We start from the raw sequence: 26,310 nt of genomic DNA, 5'->3' as shown, positions 1-26,310 counted from the left end.
CAAGCAAGCAAGGTCCTCCAAATCTCCCAAACCACAGAAGGTATTTTTGTAAGTAATGCACATATAGGTATGCATGGCACAAATTCCTCTCTAAAAATGAGTCACACCTACTCCACAGTAAAAACTTGCATAACTAAATTCAATTCTCAACAGAGCCGTTTTCAGACATCGTAATGGAACAAGACCAGCGGATCCTTCCTTGAGTAAATATGAAGCCATGGCAGGGCGCCCATGTGGCTCTGTCGGTTGAGTGTCCAACTTCAGCTCAGATCATGATCTCCTAGTTTCTGAGTTCAAGCCCCACATCCCTGCTTGGGATTCTTCCTCTCTCTCTCTCTCTCTCTCTCTCTCTCTGCCCCTACTCTACTTGCACGCTCGCGCGCGCTCTCTCTCATAATAAACAAAAAAATAGTAACAGAAGGACACCTGGCTGGCTCAGAACATGCGACTCAGTCTTGGGCTTGTGAGCCTGATGTTGTAGAGGGTAGACTGTACTTAAAAGTTTTAATCTTTGAATAAAGACTCAAATATTTTTTTTTTTGAAAAGTAATAGATAAGGACACTGTGAATGAAATTAGAAATGGGGCATCGGGGTGGCTCAGTCAGTTGAGCGTCTGACAGGTCAGCTCAGGTCATGATCTCATGTTTTGGGAGTTCGAGCCCTGCGTCGGGCTCTGTGCTCACAGCTCAGAGGCTGGAGCCTGCTTCGGGTTCTGTGTCTCCCCCTCTCACTCTGCCTCTCTCTCAAAACTAAATAAACATAAAAAAAAATTTTTTTTTTAATTTTTTTTAAAGAAATGAGCCCACACAGGTGAAACAAACGAAACAGTGTTTGAGGAGAAATGGAATATGGACCTCCAGAGAACCTCCCAACAAAACAAAAATTACAAGGGCAGAAGAGATCACTTCACTGCAGAGAAGCCTGACAAACCCACCTTTATCGAGTGATTACTGTGAAAGGATAGACCTTCCGGAATTGTGTACCACTCAACAGGATGCAAGGAGAAGCATCACTTTTGGGACATTCCTGCCAGAAACACAAAATGCAAATCTAATGAGGAGACCCCAGACCACAGGAACGGAGCAGGGCCATTCTACAAAATAACCAGCCTGTAATCTTCAAGAGTCAAGGTCACGAAGCACAGGCTGAGGACCTGATCCAGAGTAAGCAGGCAACAATTAAAGACAATGTTCAGCTGGGACCAGGATCCTCCCCTCTCTAGGGCACTTGAAGCCATCAGAGAGGAGGGCCTGGAAGATTAAATGGTAATAATGGATCACTGCGAATGTCCTTATTTTCAGAAAATATGCACTAATGTGTTACGGAGTGACGGGGCACAAGGTAGAAATTCTCACACAGTTTAAGAAAAAATTCTACTATACTTAAATCTTGCTGTAACTTATTTCAAAAAACACTAGTTTTTAAGTACATAACCCTGAACCGTAAGCCCTACCTCCACCAAATGACCAACAGCAACGACCATGCATGTCCTCCTGGCGCCTGTCAAGTAACCTTATCAAAAAACCTCCATAATCACGGCTTTCTAGTCACACACTCTCCTGCAGCTACCAAGGCCCTAAGAAGTTCCCGAAGCTCCCAAGCAACCTTCTATGTTCTTCACCAATGAAGTCAGTTCCTGCAGTGACCTCTTTCCCAAATAAGGCCGTGTAAATCCCAACTCATCCTTCATTATGAAATTTTATCCTCAACCTTGCACTCTGTTAATCCACATATTTGGGCCACGATTGTCACCTTTACGTTCAGTTGACAAATAATGTGCAGGTTAGCTTGGGGCATCAACCCGCTAACACGGTAGGAACCCGTGTAGAACTTAGGACTCCCCCAAAACCTTAGCTACTAATAACCCACTGCTGACTGAAAGACTTTCCTATAGTGTAAACAGGCCATTAACACATATTTTCTATGCTGTATGCATTTTACCTTGCGGTCTTATAGGAAAGGAAGCTGGGGAAAACGTTATTAACAAAATCATAAGACCAAATATACTTACACTACGGTACTGTATTTACTGCAAAAAAACACAAAAACAACAAAGGAAAAAAACAAACACACACAAAAACACCATGGAGAAGTGGGCCCATGCTATTCAAGGGTCAACTGTACTTGGAAAATACTGATAGGATTCTTCCCAAAGGAGTACGGTGGAAAAGTGTGAACCTCAGTCAATGTGGCCTGTGGCGGACTTTACAAAATATGACCAAAGGAGACTATCCCCACTCAAGACACCCCAACGAAAAAAAAGAAAAAAAACAACAACAGTCACAGAACAAAACGCCATGTTGGCAAAGCACGCGTGTGGTGGAATGGCGGGGGTTCTGGAAAGGGGGATCCGGAAAAGTCAGGCTGTAACATTACAGCTGGAAACAACAAACTAGGAGATGGTGTTGAGAAGCCAAGAAAGGGGACTTAAGAGTCAAATAAATGAAGACAGAAGGAGAAATGTGAAGACTCAGGCACATGTCACTTCAAACTGACCACCAAAAGCAGGCCAGCAAGCTGTCTACAACGCGGACCCCAGCTAACATCTACTGCTCGGAACAGGGTCTTCCTCTTTGTTGCAGTGGGGTGCTCCTTCCTGCCCGACGGGGAACCCGGTCTCACCTCGAAGGCAGAGAAAGGTAAGAAAATCTTCTGTCTTGGGCTTCCTTTTAGAGAGGTCAGAAATTTGAGTAGCTGGAGGGGGCAGCAACGGCTCCACGATCTTCACCGGGGTTGTGCTGGGACTGTTCGGCTGAGACTGAGCAAACTTCCTCTGTGCTTGCAGCCTGGGCCTGGAGAAGCAAAGGAAAATTAAAAATGAATTAGGCAGCGATCGGAGGATACAGATCTACGTGCGGCAGTAAGTCAAGACACGAAAGGGGGAAAAAAGGACCCTAATTCAAGCAAACTCTTCCTAATTGAGGTTCTGTATCTCTCACCTTCTCATAAACCACAGGATCGCTGTAAAGGGCAATAAATTTGGTTACAAGGCTAGGTGTTACACACGGATATAAAATGGGCGCCATGCGTGTGTACGTGTACAAGAACATGCCTGCCAGTGCACAAACCACGTGTGTGCCTGGGTATTTCCAACATCGTAGGTGGCATTTGAGGACACAGGATTTGTAGTTTTAAATTAAGCCCAGAGTAATGACAGAATCGCAAAGCCATCTTGCCACATGATATATCAAGCAGGCATTGTATGCCTAAACATGATACAGTCACACATACACGATTACCTTCATATTGTGCCCTTATTTACACCCAGCCAGCCCCCCAGCACCTGCCTGTGCACCACTGATCCCGTCTCACACCCTCAGAGCGCGGTCTCCTCACCCCCAATCTCTTCAGACCCCAATCCAGCCATGTCAATTCGTTACACTAATGGACGCTTGTCATGCAGGAAAAAAAATATTTCTCTAGTCCATCTGAAACACCAACAAATTCTGGGCACCCTCTGCCGATAGGTAAGTCCTAACTTCTCAGGGATTCCAAAAACTGGCCTTAATCTATGTGCCAGGCCTCTTCCCGACACAATCCTACGGAGATACTGATCCCTAGTTTATCCACGGTGTCTACAAATCACAGCACATATCTCCTGACTAGGCATCTTTCATTTACAAAATCTCACATGCAAGAAAGATACTCCTTCTAGCATGTGAATTCTAATGAGTCTTGGAAAGCCTCCTTTACTTCCTTCCTAACACTGTAGGCACCAGTTAATTGTTAATTTGCTTGCCTCCACGCAGGAAAATGGCCATATTTTTATTTTATGTGTAACTAACCTGACATTTATCACAAATTACCTCATACGAGCGCTTCCTTCATTGTAGAGATCCCAGTTCACAATGGGGAGTGTCAGGCATCAGCTAGAGCAAGAACCTGCTTGTGTACTGCTTAGACCAACTAGCCAGCCCTGCTCAGAGAGATGCTCAAGAAACAGGATTTGAGGGGCGGTGCGGGTGGGGGGAAAGACCACCCTCCTCTCCCCAAAAAAAAACAAAAAACCAGAAGAGACCAAAAAGCAGCCCAACGGCACAGGGATGGATCAGAATCCAAATCAGAACCAATCACTGTGTGGAACTGAAAATGCACCCCTCCCCACAAAGCCTGCTTGGAGAACAACAAAAAGAAACCAGGTATATTAGTAAAGCACAAATAAATCTTCCTTTACTTATTGTTGAAGTTACATAAGATAGTAATCACTGGGGCACCCGGGTGGCTCAGGTGGTTAAGCGTCTGACCTCACCTCAGGTCATGACCTCGCGGTTCATGAGTTTGAGCCCCGTGTCGGGCTGTGTGCTGACAGCTCGGAGCCTGGAGCCTGCTTCGGATTCTGTGTCTCCCTCTCTCTCTGCCCCTTCCCCCGCTCACTCTCGGTTTCTCCCTCTCAAAAATGAATGAACTTATTAAAAGGAAAAAACAAAAACCTTTTTGGTAAAAAAATAAATTTAAAAAATAGTAATAATTGTAGTCTACTAACCTAGTGATGCTCACAATACCTTCCCATGTTAAATCAACACTCTGGTATTTAACAAAATAGCCCAGCAAAATACACGCACACACACACCATGGTTTCTTACTTTGCCCAAAAAATTTCAACCACCTTGTGTACTGATGAGTCTCTACTCTGGCCTCCCTTCCCAACCCCGTGAGAAACACCACCAGATATATAGATGGCGTTCCCAGTAACGACTGACATTTGATCCAGAGGGAGAGGGTGCGACCACTCTTTACTTACTGGGCAACCTTCAGTCCGTGAAACCTACAGACATCAAGGCTAATCAAAACAACTGAGAACCCAGGAGTAACCAACATGAAACAGCCCCATAGACAAGCCATCAGCAGAAAGCCCAACACGTGTAATGAAAGTTCCCCAAAGACTAAAATGGTTAAGAAAATAGGGCAACACCACCGTCCCCTGGTTATAGAGAAGAAAGCTTTTTTGTAACCAACCAACTGCCCGTATTTAAGACGTGACACACCAAAAGCGTGTGCAAGGGTGAGCACTAGGCCCAGAGGAGGGTCCCTCGATGGGGGTGCTGAAGCTTAAGGACTAGATGTGGGGTGGAGAGACCACAGTGGTGCCTCCCAAACTGTGGGGAGGATCAAAGTTGTGAGTTCGGTGACTTTTTCCCCCTTTAGCTTTTTTATTGGTTGTAAATGGTTTTGTGTGTGTGTGTGTGTGTGTGTGTGTGTGTGTGTGTGTGTGTTTTAAATTTATTCATTTTGATAGCTAGGGAGCACAAGTGGGGGAGGGGCAGAGAGAGGGAGAGAGAGAATCCCAAGCAGGCTCCTCGCTCTCCGCACAGAGCCCGGTGTGGGGCTTGAACTCGCGAACTGTGATATCTGACCTGAGCCAAAACCAAAAGTCGGAAGCTTAACCAACTGAGCTACCCAGGCACCCCTACTGAAAGGATTTTTATAATAGGACTAGGTTGGGGTTAAAAAGTAAATTAAAAAGAAAATAATACTAAGGCAACTGGGCTCAAATTTATTATCAGATTCTACAGATATACAAGCAGTGTAACTGAAAGTCTCTCACTGCTCATCCTCAATTTCTGTATTCAACTCACAGGGCCCATGTAGCAGCACCCACAGCCAGCAGCGTGGGCATCAGAGGATGGGCCAGGTTGCCAACAACTAGCACATTCCAACAAGCCAGAAGCCCACAATGCAGGGTACACTGACCCCAACGCAGCTAGCAGCCAGCTCTTCCGGCAACTTTTCCTCCCTGTTCAAAGAAAAAACCCAGTTCATCTTATTCCACCTGAAAAGGGTTTTTTTGTTTGTTTGTTTTTTCTATACTGGCAATTGTATTAACGTGTACCTCTTCATCTAAATGGACACAACTCACACTCTGGACATGAGAGAAAGGTCACAGAAATACCGCCTCCTGTGTGCACGCAGGATGCTGTTTAAGTCAGCAACAACAAATGTCACAAGGTGGTGCAGACCCAATGAAAACCCAACATGCAAATGCGGACAAGGCGCGTAGGACAAGAGCAGGACACAGTGAAGTATTTTATAATTTCAGGACCTTAACGATAAACTGCTCCCGCCATCGTTCAAATAAAGCACTTGCTGCCTGATGACTTTCTCAGTGAGACCATGAAAAATAAAGCAGTTAACAGATTTAAAAAAAAAAAAAAAGTCAAATAAATTATCCCTCAGAGGAATAAGCCAAGCTCCCAAGTGATTAAGTATTTCTGAGACTCAGATGAAAGCAAGGACAGAGGAGGGAGACAAACCAATTTTGTATAACATATATGATATGATATATATATTATGATATATATATCATTATATATTATATAATTATACATTATTAAATATATTAAAATATATATTAATATACAATTATGTGTTATCTATATATATTATCTATATCATATAGATAATATATACAATTTTTTTTTAAGGGGCAGCCCAAAGCATCTTTGTTTTGCAAAAAGTGCAGGTCTGCGGTCTGGCTTCTCATCCTTCACAGTCCCAGGAGGATTACAGACACGTTGGCTTGGCTTTGCTGGCCCCGCACAACAACAGAGTCTGGAGGATACAATTCAGAGGCAAACTCCATGGGGTGAGCTCACTATGTTTTAAGGGACAGACAGGTGACTCCATCCTAAAATGCCCGATCCAGGGAAGTGAGTGTATGTGATTTTAAATCAGTAAATATGGGGGATGGGGGGGGGTCCCCCAGATGTGCTAAAGAACCAGAATATCTGCACTTAGAGAGGTTGGGGGCATAAGGGTGCTGGGGGGGGGGGGGGGGCAGGCCAGATGTGGCTCCTACCAAAGACCTCAGCAAGCAAGCTGGTGTGCCCGCCCCCTTCCATCAGCTGACATTTTGCCCAGAAACATGCACCATCCTTTTCATTCCCACAGTGAAAATGCCTGAGAATGAAAATACTGTTTGAACTAAGATGGTTCAGGGTCCTCATGGGAGTGGAAGACAATATGGAGTCCAGGGGTCAAGGGGAATCCAGGATTCTGGGTCTCCTAAGCCTCTGGGCTCCTAATTAGGCCTTTAGGCAGGCAGCATGGTCCTCCACTGCCCAATGGTGATACACAGAAATGCCAGAATACAGAGAATTGCAGAGGGGTTTGTCCCTCATCCAAACCACAGAAGGATAAACTAAAGCAAGATGCCCTTCCAGGTTTGTGTTTTATTAACTGATTAAGGAAGGAGTTTTCTTGGGGCACCCAAGTGGCTTAGTCAGTGGAGCGTCCGACTTTGGCTCAGGTCACGATCTCATGGTTCTGTGTCTCCCTTTCTCTCTCCCTCTCAAAAACAAACATTTTTGAAAAAAAAAAATTTTTTTTAAGGAAGGAGTTTTCTTCCTTTCTAGAAGGCTTCGTTCTAGAATCCTAGGTATTTCCTTAAGTCAATGAAACCAATTAAATCAAACGCTGCAGCTAGCCAAGTTAAACAGATTAAACCAACTTAAACCAACGGAGGAAGACCTGAATAAATGTACTTACAGATGAATATATATAGTCCCATTTTACTTACAGTGTGTTAAACTCACAGGCTGGGGGCCGCTGGGGTGAGGGAAGAGAAGTGGTCTCAGGTCAAACCACCCCATCACTGCTGCTTCCCTTCCATGATGCGAATGTGTATACATGAAGTAATGGACTAAAAACTTCAGATAGCAAGTTCAGAGAATATAGATATGGGCTGCTATTTGTTCGGTATTTGAGACAAATGGTAAAAGCTAAAGGCTTTGGGGCGCCTGGGTGGCTCAGTCAGTTAAGCACCTGTCTTCAGCTCAGGTCATGATCTCACTCACAGTTTGTGAGTTCGAGCCCTGCATCAGGCTGTCTGCTCTCAGCACAGAGCCTGCTTCAGATCTGCTATCCCCCCCCCCCCCCACCACTCTCTCTGCTCCTCTCTCCCTTGCTCTCTGTCAAAATAAGTAAACTTAGCTAAGCTAAAGGCTTTAATTTTTGCAAGGATCTTGCAAAGATCACCCTCACTACACAGATCAACCAACTGAGCAGCCACACACAGCTTGGGAGACAGGACCAACAAGACCAAAAGCCAAGCACAGGGTTCTCGGTTCTGAGTTTTCTCGATCACAGTACGCTGCATCTAAGTGGGAAGTGAGGCCCAGCCTTGTCACAGGAAAGGCCATCTGGGAGGCTGCTTCTCCAGAAGCTTTTGGCTCCAAGAGCCCCATGCCAATTCAGTCATGACAAAACTCAGCCCTGCTGGGGTGAATCCGATTTAAGCTAAAATGTCCCCAAAGGGGAAGAAAAAAATATGCTGAGATGAAAGGCAAGTTACTGATCTGATCCCAAAAGGTCATTCTATATAAATAAATGCCCTAAGACAGAGGAAAATACCCCAAGGGATCTTGCTTCCTTGAGACTGCTCTCTCCATCTGGAACGTTCTTCTCCTTTACGCTGGCTTCTTCTCATCATCCAATGACAGGAAACCTGCAGGCCTGTTACTTTTTATGGAGGTCACTTCTTCCCTGTCTCCACTCAAAAATCTCCTCTTCAGAGGGGACATCCTAAAGGAGTACACTGACCCTGACCTACTACTCAAGCCCCTGATTCCACCCCCCCTGCCCTTCTGGGGGCCTGCAGCATTCGCTCTACTGGGCTCTCTGCCCACAGGTGCTACCAAGTACAGAAGACAAGCCCTCCAGCAACGATGGGAGCAAACATCAGGAACGCTGTCCCGCTGTACCACAGATAAAGGACGCTCACCATCCATTCTTGAGGAATCACACAGTTAAACATACAAATGTCTGGGGGCACCTGAGTGGCTCCGTCTGTTAAGTATCTGACTCTTGACTTCGGCTTAGGTCATGATCTCACAATTCGTGGGTTTGAGCCCCATGTCGGGTTCTGCACGACAGTGTGGAGACTGCTTGGGATTCTCTCTGCGCCCCCTCTCTCTGCCTCTCCCTAGCTCTCGATTGCACACACTCTCTCAAAATAAATGAACTTTTAAAAAATACGTAAGTTTTTTAAAAAAGAAAAGAACCCACTTCACAGGAATCTTACTAAACATCTGCCCACAAGGTCACCATGTCTACCATAACAACTGTCATCACTCAGTTAAGAACTCACCAAGCCACTTGTCCACCATCAATATCGTCAAACAAAAGCCAAGCGGGGGTCCGGTTCTGGTTCTTGATTCCCATGCGACACGAGGTGCCCTCCCGTCACGTTGTGATCAGTACGTCACAACTGTCCATGGGCCACAACCCGCTGGCCCCAGGAGCGCGGTCCTTCCACACTTTCATGCACACAGGCCAGGAACACAGAGACTGTGTGCACTTCAGTACCGAGCTGAATGAGCTGGGGAGGAGGGTCCATCTTCCTCCTTTTCCCTTCCATTCCCCAAGCTACTCAAAAGGCGACATTCTTTTTCTCCTGAGTCTTCTCTCATTCGGGGTTTAGCTGGCATGGCCAACAGCCAAAAGAAATGTTTTGCTTGATCACTTAAAATTTTACCCAAACAGGGGCACCTGGGTGGCTCTGCAGGTTAAGCATCCGACTCTTGGGTTTCGGCTCAGGTCATGATCTCGGTTTGGGAGTTCGAGTCCTGCGTGGGGCTCTGCACCAACAGCACGGAGCCTGCTTGGAATTCTCGCTCTGCCCCTCCCTTGTTGTCAAAATAAGTTAAAAAAAAAAAAATTTCTTTTTACCCAAATAAGTCTTCAAACGTTTCATATTTAAGTTTTTTTTTTTTTAAGTTCAAAACCTTTACAGGAGAAAAGAAACACCAGCACTATTTTGAAGGCTGATAAACTATGAGATGACACCTGTGAAGAAATCCCACCAGCGAGCCGACTAAGTTCTATGCCAAATATGTTTTGTTTTGTAACTCGCCCCCCAGCCCCGTGCTCCCCTCCTGCCCTCCTCAGATCTGCGTGCAGAAGAAGCTTCCGGGCAGCCTGCCACGCGAAGACCCACAGGGGGGTGGCACTGGTATTCCGGGCTTCCTCTCGCGCTCGCCCTCCAGGACAGGGGTAACCGGCTTATTGCTATCTGTGCCCTCAATCTCTGGGGCAGCCCTAAATATGGCACGACATCAAATTTCTAGGTTAATTAAATTCCATTTCTGCCCAGAATGTCTGATAGTTTACAAACCCGAGGAGGACACAGTGTGTGCGCGCCACTCGGCTGGAGAAGGCAGGAGCGAGGGGGACTGGGAGACTGAAAGCAATGCCCAGCTGGCCCCTTGTGGAGGGACGGGTATGCCAAAACGCCATTTTATTAACTCAATTTTCCAATATTAAAAAAAAAGGGAAAAAAAAGTGAGCTGGTAAATCCAATTATTTAGATGACATCTCAATTCTAAACAAAGAGCAAGGAATGGGTGGGAGGGGAGGGTCTGTTCGTTCATAAATAAATAAATAAATAAATAAGACACGTTGTGTCTGGCAAATTTAAAATGACCAGCATGGCTGCATTCTTTGTGCTGGTGTGGGAGCAGGGCCTGAAGCTTTGCCAACTTACTGAAAGGCCTATTCAAAAAAAAAAAAAAAAAAAAATATTTCCTGTGTTTCCAGCCCCCAAATAATTACCCACTCTATTCTACCCCCAGACACACACACACTACAAACCTGGCAGATACTCAAAGAAACAACTGAGAAAGAGAGTGTGTGTGTGTGTGTGTGTGTGTGTGTGTGTGTGTGTGTGCGCACGCGCGCGCGCACGTGTGTGCACGCGCTGGAGATTGTGGGGGGTCGAGCAGGGGATATCCCCTGCCCCAGGGCAAGCTGCCCACCAAATTCAAATACAAGTGCAGTTGTGGGCAAACCACACAGGATGGTTGTAAACATCCTGTATAGTAAAGAGAAAATAAACACATCCTCAAGTGAACCCAGAGGCGAGCAGAGACCGATTTGTTCCAGACAGTGACAAGAAGCATGGTCAGTGGATGAGCCCCTTCTGGGCTCACCTCCCACCCTGCTCCGTGGTTCCTATCGGTGTTTGTTTCGGCAGGCTGTGAGGACATCACAGGACAGAAAAGGGAGGTCAGCTGGCTCCCGAAGAAGAGTTTCGCTACAGAGAATGTTCGCTTTAGGGCGTTTCTGGAGCTCTTGCCATACGGATTCACGGGCCTCGTTTCCTGTGTTACCCATAAAGCGATGAAATAGTTTGTTTATGCTAAAAACCACAGGACATGAAATATCTGTGGCACTTGTCTTAATTAAGTTACACAGGCAGCTGTTTAGAATCGAGTGTGCTATCAACCAGATTTACCCAAAAGGAACGGCTATTGGTTGAATCCCCTCAAAACGAACGCTCACAGAAGTCTGCTTTGGTCAGAGAGGTACGGAGAATGAACGACAGGGGTATCAAAACCTGGGCTTTAGGGCAACCAAGTTGTGACCTAGGGCAAGGTGGCCTTCTATTTCCTTATTAACGGGACGGGGGGGGGGGGGGGGGGGGAGGGGGGGGGAGGGCTATGCAAAGGAGAAAACTGAGGCTCCTTCTAACTCCACCTTGTCTGACCTCATCAATAAAACTTGAATACAGTAATTCCTGTAATAAATTCCTTCTGGGCCTGTGACTTCCTAAGTCTACAGGAGAAATACCGATCTGTGGCCTGTGCCCAGAGGGAAAGCATAACCTCGGCCTCCCAGAGGCCTGCGTCGCTACGTTCGAGATGCCCAGCACCACCCTTCTAATCGCTGGTTCTCCAGCGGCACAGCAAATGGGAGAACTTCCAGAATCTCACCTAAAAGTCCTGCCTCGCACTTCAGACCGAGAGAGTGGAAAAACTAAAATACATACAGAGATTTTAAAAGATGGCACAATGCCAAAAGGTGTTCCACAACTCCTTCTGTACGTGTATCCTACACTCTGCTTCCTTAAGACTTAATCTTTCTAATTACGAATGAGTCCCTCATGTAGGGCAACACATCAACTTCATTCAGGACCCAAAGACACCCTTAGGAACACAAACATCCCATAAGTACGTATATTTACCAGCCCTGCCCATCAGAACACGGGCCATCCAGAAGGGCAGGACCTGCAAACCCCCATATTGCCACCCGCCTCGGGAAGACGGGTCCTTTGCTCATGGGCACCACGCTCCCACAGAACTCACCCACTGGAAAGCAGACGGGAGCCAGAAAAGATTAGGGAAGAGGAATAATGTCAAAACAGCACAAAATGCCAGTAAGCAATGCAGCAGGGAATGTTCCTAAGAAAAACAGCCCTTGGTCGCATGAATCTCAGGGGGACAGGGACATCCTACCCAAATGGTATGGAAAGTAACGTGCAGTAAAGCTTTTGATCCAATTAGTTAAAAATTATGCAGTTATGGGTTTTTTCCCCTTAAATCTTATGTGACACCCTGAATGTCAAAGAGCCACAGACTGCCTGGAAATCATGACTGTCTCATGATCAAGGAAATACGTGACATTGACTTCTTTTGTGTTCTAGAAAGCAACCGTGTCAAATTTGAGAGGGATCGTCATTAATCAACAATTAAAGCGGCAACAAAGCCCTTTTGTTCTGTCAGTCACAAATGTCACATGTGTTGTGGTTTATCACCTATGGCAAGCTGTCTGTTTGGCCACCCCAGGCACCATAACCCCGCCTTGTGGTTTTTTTTTTTTTTTTTTTTTTTTAAATCAGGGATCCAACTCCAAACCCGGGATCCAAGAGCTGCAAATGCTCTTTCTCTACGAAGACTGGGTTTCAGGGCAATCCTGAGCAAAAACTGTATCCTATAGCAGGAGCAAAACAGGAAAGAGTCCCAGAACACCACATGCAAGTTAGGAATCTAGCCAGGATCTGGCCGAAGAAATTCCTAATACGTTATTGTAGTTACAAGGTGTGAACAATTTATCTGAGGTACACTCAGTATTAAAAGCCTCAAAGAGCCAGTTAAAATGTTGATCTTCCTTTCCACCCTATCTGGAGGTGGCATGCCAATTTTGTTTTTAAAATATTTCAAGGAAAAAAAAAAGGCATTTTCACAGTTTTAGGTTACTTGATATCCAATTGCCAAAGGCCAGAAATCTCCCTGCGTCCTGGCAACGGTGATGACTGGGGAGGGACAGTGAATCACTCTGTGAGGCCAGAATCAGGTCTTCCTTCAAGGAAAGAGAGAAAAACACAGGAGGAAATCACATCTCGCAGTGCTTCACAGCTCATCCTTCAAAAACCAAAAACCACTGGAATCCTTCTCAGAGTGTAACTGGAGTCAGTCCTGTGGCGATGAACTTCCCACCAGAAACATTCTCCATGGAGTCGCATGGTGGGTGAGATTCGAAGCCCCACCAGCCCGTGACACACCAGGGCACAAAGGCAGTGCTCAGAACGCCAGCTAGTCCCAGAACAATCCAGAGTAGGCTTTGGCTTCTCCCATCCCTGCCTCTCAGTTAAGTCAGCTGAGAAGGGATCCCGTACAATTTCCCCGTCCCCCTGGAAATCCCATGAAGTAGCCAACAAGCACCAAGAGATGGCACTAGAGAGTCTTCAGATGTCAGCTCTGGGATCACCCCTGCAGGAAAGAATGGGCTCCCAGTTTCACGGCTTTATGAAAAGCCCTGGTATTAACCAATTTTTAGGACGTGCACTAATGCGGGTAAGAAATGATGGGGGCTAAGAAACCAGCACTGTGTGAGGAAAGTAGCAGTATGAACACTAACACCACTACCCTTTTATCCCATCAACTCCATTGCAACTCAAGTGCCTTGTCTGGAAGATACACGGGAACTCCCAATCCAGCATTTTATGTAGCTACTAAAAATATGCCAGGGCAAAAATCCTCTGGATTGTCTTCTGAAATATGCATCTCCCCCAAAAGGGATTCTTACCACCAAGATAAGGCAAGGGGGCACCTGGGTGGCTCAGTCAGTTAAGCGTCTGACTCTTGATTTCAATGTAGGTCATGATCTCATGGTTTGTGGGATCGAGCCCTGAGTTGGGCTCTGTGCAGACAGTGCGGAGCCTGCTTGATTCTCTCTCTGCCCCTCCCTGGTTCATGTTCTCACGCTCTCTCAAAATAAATAAATAAACTTAAGGGGGGGGGGGGGGGAGATAAAGCAAACCTAGAGTAATGCACCATGGTCCAAATGTTTCCTTTACTAAGGAACCCAAAATATTCATCTTGGGGCTCTGACAGAAATTCATGCAGTAGACTGAAACATAAATCATGTGTGATTTTTGAAGTACGGGGGGTTACTAAAGCTCTCACCAACCAAAATGCCGAGTGAAGTCTGTTCTGTAATGAAAGGATTCACCACAATGCACACATTCTCTCTTCCTGAACATTTGTAAAAAAAAAGTCCAGGCTTTTATGACAATTACCTAAGATGAGAAACCATGATCATGAATGATTAAAGAATTTGCTAGCAGATGTAAGACCAGCAAGTACCCTCCTTTTTGTTGTTTGTGCTTTGTGACCCTGGAGTAATGGCACTAAACTCTTACACTGGAACACGGGAGCTCATGTGGCATCCCAGACTCCGGGACTCATCTCAGGCTCCAGGGCACTCCTGGAGGCGGCCATGATGGATCTAGGACACACACATCAGTGGCATGGAAATTTACGTGAAAACCCAAAGCGTGTCAATCTAAAGGCAAGACCATCAACAGATGAATGGATAAAGAAGATACGGGGTGCATATACACAACAGAATATTACTCGGCTATAAAAACGAATGAAATCTTGCCCTGCGTCCATCTGTAACATAGATGGAGCTAGTGTAATAGTATAATGCCAAGTGAATTAAGTTACAGAAAGGCAAATGCCATATGATTTCATTCATGTGTGGAATTTAAGGAACAAAACGAATGAGCAAAGAAAAAAAGTCAAACCAAGAAACAGATTCTAAACAACAGAGAACAAACTGATGGTCACCAGAAAGGACGGGGGAAGATGAGTGAAATAGGTAATGGGGATTAAGGAGGGCACTTGGCTGTGATGAGCACGGAGTGATATACAGAATTGTTCAATCATTGTATTGTACACCTGAAACTAATTTAACATTAAATTATCATGTTAACTATACTGGAATTTTAACAAATTTAAAAAATTTTAAACAAAAACACAAGGAAGGCTAAACACTCCATCGAAGACATGGAAATCACCTTCCTACCTAACCATGCCTAGAAAGAATATTCTCCAAGCAATGTTGAATCCCTACCCATATTCAAGGCTGCACAGAAAACCACAGGTGAGGCCAGGAAACAGAAACATCTTTCCAAATGCCGACGCTGAATCAAACCAAACCAAGTGACTTCTTAAAGCAGAAAAACAAAGGGGAAGGAAGGAGGGGGAGGTGCCCTCATCACATCTTCCAACTCACAACACTCTCAGTAACCATCCATGACTACGTAAGGTACCTCTCTCCTAGTTCCTCCTCCTCCGCCCCCTGGCAGGCCCAGGCTGATTTTGCAAGGTGGGAACCCCCGGGCCTTCACCTGATGCCAGGCATGCACTAAGTGGACAGAGGCCACATCTGCGGGTGGCAGCAGATGACAAGCTGACAGTGAACATCTGCAGGGCACCCACCCACCCTTACTGTGGGCGGCTGAAGCGAACCCTCAGAAGGGTCTGGTGAGAAAGTCTCCCGACTAGACCTCCCATCACAAAACGAAAGTTTCTCCAAGAGAGAAACATCATTCTGACCTCCGGGAGGAGCTTGTCAAATACAATTACCTGACTTCCAGCCATTTAACCAACAAAAAACCCTGCTGTTCCTAAGAGGAGGGATTTATCGCCCCTTTCCGGAGATCTCCTATTCATACTTGCTGGGATCCTTACAAAAATAGCTGGGCGGACTTGGTACAGGATCGGAGCAAAGCCTGTGGCAGAAACTCCCCACAGAGAGACTGGAAGCATGCAGAAATCCAAGCCAGCCCTCCCCTTCACCTGATGCGGTGGCCGACGGACTAGTCAGCTTCCCTCTGAGCACCTGAACTCCCTGGCAGTTTCCGACCCCCACTCAAAATGGTTCCAGGAAACAAACCAGAGGAAAGTGCAACCTCTTGTAGAAGACTCCAGATAAACACCCAAGCTGCATGCACCACTTCAACTCGGAAGGGCTCGAAGACTTCCTGTTCAATCAAGCCCTTCTTAGTAATAACCCTGACTGCTTGAGCCCATTTTCCTGGTCGGCAAACAGGAAGCGATAAAGCCCCGAGGTCCACTGCCTACCAAAGGAGGCCACAGCCACTGACCTGTCACTGTGCTTCAGGGCTGCCTGGTTCCGATTGTTTTCCCCTGTAGGGAAGGACGACCAATAGCAGAGGAAAAGAGAGGAAGAACTGGGAGAGAATCCAGAAGCTCTACGGGATCCTAATAAAATGTGAAAACAATGGAAGGGGGTAATAAATGGGGGAGAAGGGTAGAGATCTAGCCACTGAAGCAAACCTCAACAACAAGGGGAACTATCAATAGTGTTTATGAGCCAGAAGTTTGAAAGTGACCAACCTCCAAGGCACCTGGGTGGCTCAGTCGAGCATCTGACTCTTTTTATTTTTTATTTTTTAACATTTATTTTTGAGAGACAGAGAACGAGCAGAGGAGGAACAGAGAGAGAGGGAGACACAGAATTTGAAGCAGGCTCCAGGCTCTGAGCTGTCAGCACGGAGACTGACGCGGCACTCGAACCCATGAACTGTGAGATCATGACCTGAGCCGAAGTCGGATGCTTAACCGACTGGGCCACCCAGGTGCCCCTAGCATCTGACTCTTGATTCTAGCTCAGGTCGTGATTCTGCGGTTAGTGAGTTCGAGGCCCACATCTGGCTCTGCGCTGACGGCACAGAGCCTGTCTGCAATTCTGCCTGTCTGCCCCCACACCCTGCACGCACCCCCCACCCCCACTCTCAAAATAAACTTTAAAAATAAATAAGTGACCAACCTCCAAAATCTTATGTTTTTAACCCAACGCTCTGAAATCTAGCTTCCACATAGAGTCATTTCTGTGATGGGTCCCATGGGCACATTTTTGGCCATGGCCCCATTCTCTCCCATCCCCACTGCCCAGCCAAAACCAAAACCAGCCATGTCAGTTGAGTGGGCGAAGCACTGTCAAGGGAATGTTCCTCGTGGTTCTCTCCAGCGATGCCACACCTCCCCACCACAAGGCCAGCCCCCTCTGAAGGCAAAGGAGGGCCCAAGGGGGCGCTGCTGGTAAGGGAGGGGGCAGGCAGGAAGTGGGGCGGGATAAGGGAGAAAACGGTCACATCATCCCAAACGCTGGGAAACAATGGCATATGCTTGGAATCACGGAAATAAACTACACCCTTCTCTCTCGGCAATCCACTGATTAACTCAAAGAAGCTAAGTACACGCTTCCTCACAGCTGGCTTCTGCAAAACGCTATGCCAGCAAACTGGGCAAATCAGAATCCTGTTCATAGATGTGGGTGGCAGCCGCTGAGGGCCGGGGGTGCACAACCGCTCACTTTCTAATGAGTGTCTTCAACTCCAGCAGCCTAAACGTGCCCTAATGGTCTCCCTTCGATCAAAGGGAGCAGCATTTCACCTTGTGACTCCCAGCTCAAGGAATCCACTCCATCTTCAACTGTGTCAATCCGCCGGCCAAACACCACACTCCTGGCCCCACATCAGTCCTGGGAAGCGTCGCTGAGGCTCTACCTCTAGCACTTTGTAAAGGAGCCTGGTTGGACCACATTTCCAGCTGGACACTCAAGGCTGCCTGCCCCCTCCCCCCACCCACCCAAAATACTCTCAGAGAGGGGGGATAACCCCACACCCCAGAAAGGGCACCGAGACAGAACCACAAGAATTCACTTCCCCAGCTAACTCTCGCCACCGTTCCCTTCCACGTCTACCTCTGTCTGGTCTCGTTTCACACAATTCCAGGTATCAGAGATTTCACCTAGCCCTTTCTGAAATGGACATTTCATCAGAGATACTTAGGTCATGATCTCACGGTTCGTGGGTTCGAGCCCCACATCGGGCTTTGCGCTGACAGTGTGGGGGCCTGCTTGGGATCCTCTGTCTCCCTCTTTCTCTGGCCATCCCCCACTTGTGCTGTCTTTGTCTGTCTCTCTTTCTTGCTCTCTGAAAATAAACTTAAAAAAATAAAATAAAAGCAGAGAGGCACCTGGGTGGCTTAGTAGGTTGAGCACCTGACTTCGACTCAGGTCATGATCCCATGGCTTGTGAGTGCGAGCCCCTCATCAGGCTCCATGCTGACAGCTCAGAACCTGGAGTCTGCTTCAGATTCTGTGTCTCCCCCTCTCTCTGCCCCTCCCTTACTTGCTCTCTCACACACGCTCGTTCTCTCTCTCTCTCTGAAAATAAACTTAAAAAAAATAAAAGCAGAAAATGTTATCCAAATGACTGCTGCAAATAGTAACAGCGCGCACCCACGGAGGCTGCCAGTGCCACTGGGAAGGTTAGAACAAGTTCTTGTTCTCGAATATCATGGTCTCTCAGCTCTAGGATTATCAAGACCCCAACAAACGTGAGCTAGGAATCACAAGATGAATTACTACTCAGTGAGCCAAAAAAAAAAAAAAAAAAAAAAAAAATCGATCAGCAATGAAATTTCAAATGTATTTCACAGGAGAGAAAGGCAATGACTGAACAGGAAAAGTAACACTCAGAAAGCACAGAATATCCATGCTCTCCTCATTCGGCTTCCCCTTCCAGAAAGGAGAAGAGAAAGGGCAATCCCAGGAACTAGGCACTAATTACACAATGTAAGTGTGGGTGTGGGTGTGTGTCTGAAAAGGGAACGGAGGGCAAAGTGATTCCATGATAGGACTGAGCTGGACAGCAACATGACAGAAGAGAGACGCTACCTTCCATGTCTGAACACGGGGCCTTAGGTTTTGTGAAGTGGGGTCTCATCCACCCCCAGGGGGGACGCGGCCTAGGCTACACCAAGGCGTGCCTAGGGAATCTTGCCACCCCAGGCAGCCCCTGGCAGAACCAGGTTTGGGAACGCGGATCACTTGCCACAGAAGAACTTTCCAGGAAAAAGGTACAATTTATTCCTTCCTTCCTGACCTCTTCTGGAAGCAAACAACAAAGACAACCTCACACCCCTGGGTTTCCATGCTGATTAGCTCCAGCATAAAACCATAAAGCCACACACACTGGGGGAGAAGGGAGGTGTGGCTCCCGGGGGCCTGGAGTGGCCCAGCTGGGCAGGGTCCACTTAGGGCTTCACAGACCCCAAACCTCCAGCCAGGCCTGAGGAAGAAAGGATCACACACCACACGGGGACTCACAGGCTGTCCCAGGGAGGCCCGCCACGGGAGTCCCATTTTCCCGTGAACTGAACTCATTTTAAGCAAATGTGAAAACGCAGAATATAAACATCAGACAGGAAAACAACTCGCTGAGCAACATCTAAGTGCAGGCGAGGCCGGGGAGCAAAGAGCCCTCTGTCCTGGTGGTGGGAACATAAACTGGTGCAGCCGCTGTGGAAAACAGGAGGTTCCTCCAAACATTAAAACAATAACTTACCACACGGTCCAGCAATCCCACCTCAGCGGTGCAGCCGAAGGAAGTGAAATCACGCTCTCAAAGACATACCTGAAATCCCATGTTCATTGCAGTGTGATTTACACTGACAGCCAAGCCTTGGAAGCAATCTAAGAGTCCACGGATGAACGGATAAAGAAAACGCAGTAAGGGTGCCTGGGTGGCTCAGTATATTGAGCATCCGACTCATGGTTTCTGCTGGGGTCAGGATCCCAAGGTCCCCGAGTGTGGAGCCTGCTTGGGATTCTCTCTCCCTCTGCCTTCCTCACCGGCTTTCTCTCAAATACAAAGGAAATGGGGTATATAAAATATGTAGTGGAATATTCTTCAGCCATAAAAAAGGAAGAAATCCTGCCAAGAAGGACATGGATAGTCCTTGAGGGCATTATGCTAAGTGAGGTGAGTCAGAGGGAAAGAAAGAGTGAGCTTACTTGTATGTGGGATTTAAAAAAACCGAAACTCCAAGAAACAAAGACTGGTGATTGCCTGCTAGTGTGTGTGTGTGTGTGTGTGTGTGTGTGTGTGTGTGAGAGAGAGAGAGAGAGAGAGAGAGAGATCTAGAGGGGGAGAGGGGAGACAGGAAGGGGAGGGGGGGAGGAGGGGGTAATGTGAACATGGTACGTAAGTCAATGAATAAGTTCTGGGGCTGTAATGTACAGCATAGGGACTATTGTTAATACTGCACTGTTTACTTAAAAGGTGCAGATTGTAAATCTTAAAATCATTCACCCTCCCACCCACAACACACAGGTAATGACGAGTGTGTTAAAAGACCTTATTATGGCAATCATCTCACCCTATGTATGTACACCAAATCACCAGGTTGCATGCGTCAAACTTTCTACAATGGTATATGTCCATTACATGTCAATAAGGCTAAAGGTCTGGGGGAGACACACATCACACCCTCTCATGTAACCTACCATCCAGGAAACCTAAAGCTAGCCTAAACACCCCACTTGGTGGTAAGTGAAAGCATTTTTTTTTCTTAATTTTTTTTCAGTGTTTATTTATTTTTGAGAGACAAATTGTGAGCAGGGAGGGGCAGAGTGAGAGGGAGACACAGAGTCTGAAGCAGGCTCCAGGCTCCGAGCTGTCAGCACAGAGCCCGACGCAGGGCTTGACCTCACAAACCATGAGATCATGACCTGAGCTGAAATCGGACGCTTAACCGACTGAGCCACCCAGGCACCCCAAAAGCATTTCCTATTAAAACCAAACCCAGATTTATGATTTAGAAAGTAAAAAGTGCATGAATTAAGACCAACCACGAGAGTTCAAAGAAATGTCCCAGCACAGGAAGGCTCTAGGTCCTAGACAGAAAGTTGAAAAGTCCTATTCTGTTGTTGAGTATCTTCTCATCCGTCCCCACCCCTGCCAGACACGAGGAAACAATGGCTCAAAAAAGATAGTTGGTGACCTGACTACCATTAGAGAATACACAATGACGTTCTATCAAAATACTGCAATTAACAGTCCATGGAATTCACATAATGGAATTTTGAGTCAGTTGGATAAATGAATGGGTTCATTTCCTGTCATGGGCCATCCTCCTCCCCCCCACCCCACCCCACCCCGCCCCAAGGAGGAGAACAGCAACTGTAGCCATGGCAACAGTCAACCAACATGTTCCCATCCACTCCAGACAGTGGCTCAAATAAACACAGATGAGAGTTGACCCTATTTGCCCTTGTAAGAATTTTATGAGAATCTTTCTCTCCCAGCATCTCCTTGAGGGAACAGGCTCCATCCCAGTCTCTGTGCGACGCTCTCTGGGAGAGACCACCACCCCTTTAGAAACCCCACAGGCTAAAAACACAATAAATTCCTTTTTAAAAGATAAGCCACCGAGAAAATGACAATCAGTATATGGAACTGCCCTTCACAGCAAACATGACTAGAAGCATGAATTCTATGCACCACGGGACAGCCACAGTGTTATTAATGTCCTCTCTCCTTCCCTTGGTCCAAAACCCTACTTGACTGGTAAAACACCAAAGCAGTTAGGCACATAAAGAAAGGTGGAGACAGCCTTTCGGAGGTGTGTGTTTTATGGGTAGATTCCCCTGCTGGGTATGAATTAAATTAAATCTGGTGCAAGGTAAAATGTGTGAAGTCAGGGGAGGAAGGAGAGGTGCACTGGTACAAATGTCCACATTCTCACATCCACTACACCTCTACCTGCCCTCCACTTCCCAAGACATACACACCCTGGAAAGGACTATGGGAAAAACTCTTAGGCCTGGAAGAATCCTAAAACCAGGGATGTGATGGATATTGCATTGTCTGACTGTGAGCCCGGATGCCATCCGCGAATACTAAATATAAAGCAAAGAAGTAATTCGCACAGACACAGACTTCCTTTCACACTTTCTTCCCTATAGCCCAGAAATAGTGGAAAACATCCCAGACCTGTACTGTTCCGACGGTGTGGGTGTGGCTGTGAGTGTTTCCACCCGCCCAAAGCGAGCATCGCCTACTGGGACCTACAGTGAGCTGGGAACCATCTTACAGATAGGAAATTGAAACCAACTGGATGCTCCCTTGCAAAGGTAGTCTAAGATTAAATCACACTGTCTGCTTTGAGGAGACAAAGCCTTTCACTCGGGGCTGCATGCCCTTAGGTCGGGCATAGAGCACATAAGCAACTGTCTAAAGTGAAATTGCACCAGAGAAAGGAGACGGGGGTGGGGAGGAGGCGGCATGCAGCCAGTGACTGGTCTATAAATACTTTCAAATAAACCGCAAGGGAAGGAAAGACATGATTACTCTTGTGTTTCTGCACAAGGCCGATGAACAAGCAGGAAGGAAACATTTGGGGACATATAAAGAGATAGGTCTCAAAAGGCATGGTCTCCAGTAGGCACGAGAAGATCTACTAAGGCCTAAAAATTCAACATCTGGGAAGGGGGAAGGCAGAAAGAGTGGATTCTGGTATGAAATTCATACCACATTTCACTCACTGGTCTGAGCAAAGGTTTATACAAAGAACCCAAAACAGAAAACAAAATAATTACAGAGCACACACCAAAAGGGGTAAAGGCCGCGGTGGAGAATCAACTGAATTTGTTTAAAGTCTTACCTAACGGAATCACAGAAACTATCAAGTAGAAATCAGAGAATATTCCAGAGATCAAGCATTTGAGCAGCAAAGCTACGTCTACCTGACAGAAATTGTAACTGGCCCCAAGAATTTTTTTAAAGTTTATTTTGAAAGAGAGCAAGCACAATCAAGGGAGGGGTGGAGAGAGAGAGAGAGAGAGAGAGACAGAGACAGAGACAGAGACAGAGACAGAGAAAATCTGATTCTCAAGCAGGCTCTACACTGTTAGCACAGAGCTAGACACGGGACTCGAACTCACAAACTGAGATCATGACCTGAGTCGAAATCCAGAGCTGGACACTTAACCAACTAAGCCACCCAGGCATCCCTGGGCCCCAAGAATTCTGAACCACAGGGATATTCACTGTCTATTTACATAGCGACTATATATAGACTGGAGCTGTAGATTTACTGGCACAGTAATAGGGTAGAGCTGCTTTAAATCATAGGGCAGTGGTTACCAAAGTGTGATCCCTCAACCCACAGTATCAGAATCACTTGGAAACTTAGTAGAAATATAAATTCTCAGGCCTCACTTCAGACCTACTAAATCAGAAACTCCGGGGTGGGACCCAGGAAGCTTCAATTTCAGCAAGCCCACCGGATGATTCCCGTGCATGCTGAGGCTGAGAACCACGGACTTAGGGCCGCCTCTAGAAGGTATCACGGTTGCATTTATCTATCAGACAATGGAATGGAGGTTCAGGCTTGAAGTAGCTTTCAAGAGCATGGATGTGAAGCAAAACCTACCTCATTCCAAAGCTCTCTGTATCGCACCACATTCTACGGGCATTGCGTCCCTGGTGCTGGGCGTGAAGACTGGTTTCACTGGTGAGGCACCATCAGAGATCTACTTTCTATTTTAAGTTCACGTGAGCAGACTCAGTCCAAAGTGATTTTCGTTCTGGATTTGCCCTCCCGCTTTTGGATTAAGTTCAACTACCAAGAGAAGCACCATACAGGGGGACGGCATTAGTCCCATATGTACTGTAGGCCCCAGTCTGCTTAGCAAAAATATGCAGGCAGAGCTCGACAGGGCCAACCGGCTTCCCTAGCCGAGCGTACCTGGAAAGGAACGGACTCCTTATTGGTTTTATTCAGTAAGAGACGTGGGTCTGTTCCCACTGGCATACCCTTGGCGGCTACTGGTTTAAGGGCATTTCAACCAAAGCGGTCTCAACGTTTCTACATGAAGAGTTAACACTGGAGGATCTACCATCTGGAAAAGTCCATGGTGTCACAATCCAAACTGACGTCTGTGAAGTATATTCATAAGTTGCTTCTTTGAAAGGAAAAATTATGTTCATAGTTTTAAATCTTTCCATGAATACTAAAAAAATTTTCTTAAAGTGTGAATTTCAAAGTGCCTATCTGGGCAAATGTAGGAGACTGGTAAGAGAGGAGGAGCCTTTGCGACAGAAGGCCAGAGGGGGCAGATGTCCATCTTCAAACAGAAAAGTTTGTCCTGCTCATCTGAGGCTTAAGCCATAAAAATCTGAATAACGTGGAAACTTGTTTGCACCCAAGGTGGTGGTAATGGATGAACAACACAAAAGGTGGTGCCTCCCAGCCTCCCCCTCCCGGACCTCCCAACAAGCAAGTAGGTCCCCAGCAGAAAGGGAAAGCTATACCTGTCACCCCCTCCCCTCTGGCTTCCAACAGTCCCAAACTCACAGTCTGAAGGCATCTTTAAGCAGCCACACGGGTTTGGCTGTACAGAAAAGAGGAATGCACATTTCAAACATTAGACGACATTCTCACAGTCCCAAGTCCTCTCTTAGCCTTAGATTTCTCATCTTCAGAACAGGTGATCTCCCTTCCAGATCATCCATAAGGGCTGGATTTACCCCAGTCTCATGCAAGGCGCCTGGAGTATAGGAGGCATGAGAAAGGCGAATCGAGAGAGAAATCCTGGCGAGGGCGGCTCAAATCTCCACAAAGGGGAGCAACTACAAGCTCCAGAAAGGCCAAGTGCCATCCATGCTACAAAATGGCACTGGCCACAGCAAGGAGCAGATTACAGCCCTACAATGTACCAACAGTCTGCAGGCTGTCACAGCAAACCAAGCATATTTCTCGGGGGCAGAATAACAGGCTGAACAAATTTATAACTTATGTTGCAGGGAAAGAATAGCTGAGAAAAACAATACTTAAAAACTGCAAGAATCCCATCCTTTACAGCCCCAAAATGACAGAATCTGAAAATCTTTCTTCCAGACTTTAAGTTAACCAATATACCAAAGGCTAATCATGAAGTAACCACAGCTCCCACCCCCCACCCCCCCACAAATGCTGGGCTGAATCATGCTCATGTGACTTAGAAGCATCCTCGTGGGTTCTCCCTCAAAGTCTGCAAGGGGGCAGAGGCGGGCTCCGATCTGGAGAACAGCCAACTACCCGATCACCCCAGGTAAGTGGGCACCCACACTGGCCTTCTCTCGAGATCGTAACCCGTAACCACCAGCCTGCTACATCCAGGCCAATGCATGCTTTGTGTATTTTTTTTTTTTTTAATTATACTTTCAGAGGACAATTTACTTGATTCAGTAAAGCACCTGGCCTATTATACAGTTATGTACTCAACAGAATAGTACTTCATACGAAAGAAGTAACCTCTCCAGCCTCCATTCGTTTCGAAATAGGTCTGAAACCACATACGAACATCAGGACAGAAACTCGTTTTAGTAAGAGCTGGCTTTGCTTTCCTTTTGAATGGTTTCATTCTTTCAGTTTATATATGGTAGACAACAGGAATTAATATTAATGTTAATTCTACATATCTGAAGCTTTCTGCCAAGTCGTCCTACAGGCTATTGAAACTTTACACAGTCCACCCCCCTCCCCAAAATTAACTCCAAGAGCACAAAAGCGAGGTCAGGTACCTTTGGGGGAGAAAGCGAAATCTGTGAGGGTAACAGGAGAAAAAGCCAGATATAGGCTTAACACCATTATTATCAGAATAATTATCATCAGAGAATCATAATCAGCTTCAAGATTTGAAAATTTTAAAGAGAGCAGAAAACTGTATAGTCTACCTTAAGCTGGTACCACAGGGCTTTGGGGCAAGAAGACATTTTTCCCTTCCCTCGGCATCACTGATTGATGATGCTAAGTGAAAATTCAGTGGCCTTATACTATAGTAGTTTGAGCCCCCTGAATGGGCTGCAAAAGTAGAAACAGGCCCTTCTTTATTATTTATATCCTAAACCCATTTTTGGTCTCAGGGAGTATTTACAGAACCAAAGAGAGGTAAGAAGGATGAAGGAATTTGGGGGGGGGGGGGGGGGAGCGGAGAGCAGTATGAAAGATAGGAAAATTATGTAACTACCAAAAAAGGACTTTGTTTGCTCCTAAACCTTTAAAGCAAGACAAATAACTACGGGAAATACTTCAAAAGCACACAATGCGCAAACTTAACACAGGCACCCACCTACCTTCCAGTAGGATAAAGTGGATGTGAAAGATCTGGAAGATTCTAAACAGGAAAATATGCTTCTCAAATCCTCCCAGAGGATTTCCTTTCCTTATGCTTTATTTGGCTACTTACTGGTAGAACTGGTTTACATTCATTAAAAAAAAACAAAACAAAACAAAAAAACCCTACAAATACTTACTGCATTTATCAGATACCAGATACCCTACCAGTAGTTGGGGATACAAAGATACAAAGGGTGGATCCCATTTGAGGAAGCTGAGGGCCAGAGCTTTTTAAAAGCTTGAAGGAAAGGGGTGCCTGGGTGGCGCAGTCGG

General features: G+C 46.4%; 1 protein-coding gene across 6 annotated transcripts in view; it reads right to left on the bottom strand.

Annotated features, from left to right (window-relative positions):
* Window positions 1-26,310, bottom strand: part of JARID2 (jumonji and AT-rich interaction domain containing 2) — a 270,402-nt gene that overhangs the window by 71,568 nt on the left and 172,524 nt on the right. For all 6 annotated transcript variants that reach the window (XM_027040335.2, XM_027040337.2, XM_053223183.1 and 3 more), the window contains one exon: window positions 2,624-2,793. In XM_027040335.2, coding sequence (XP_026896136.1) covers window positions 2,624-2,793 — 170 coding nt within the window. The remainder of the gene's footprint in view (window positions 1-2,623; window positions 2,794-26,310) is intronic.

This window comes from Acinonyx jubatus, chromosome B2 (assembly GCF_027475565.1).
Source record: "Acinonyx jubatus isolate Ajub_Pintada_27869175 chromosome B2, VMU_Ajub_asm_v1.0, whole genome shotgun sequence".
Lineage (NCBI taxonomy): Eukaryota > Metazoa > Chordata > Mammalia > Carnivora > Felidae > Acinonyx > Acinonyx jubatus.
The sequence above is the reverse complement of the archived record's forward strand: the minus strand, read 5'-3'. Positions and strand labels throughout refer to the sequence as shown.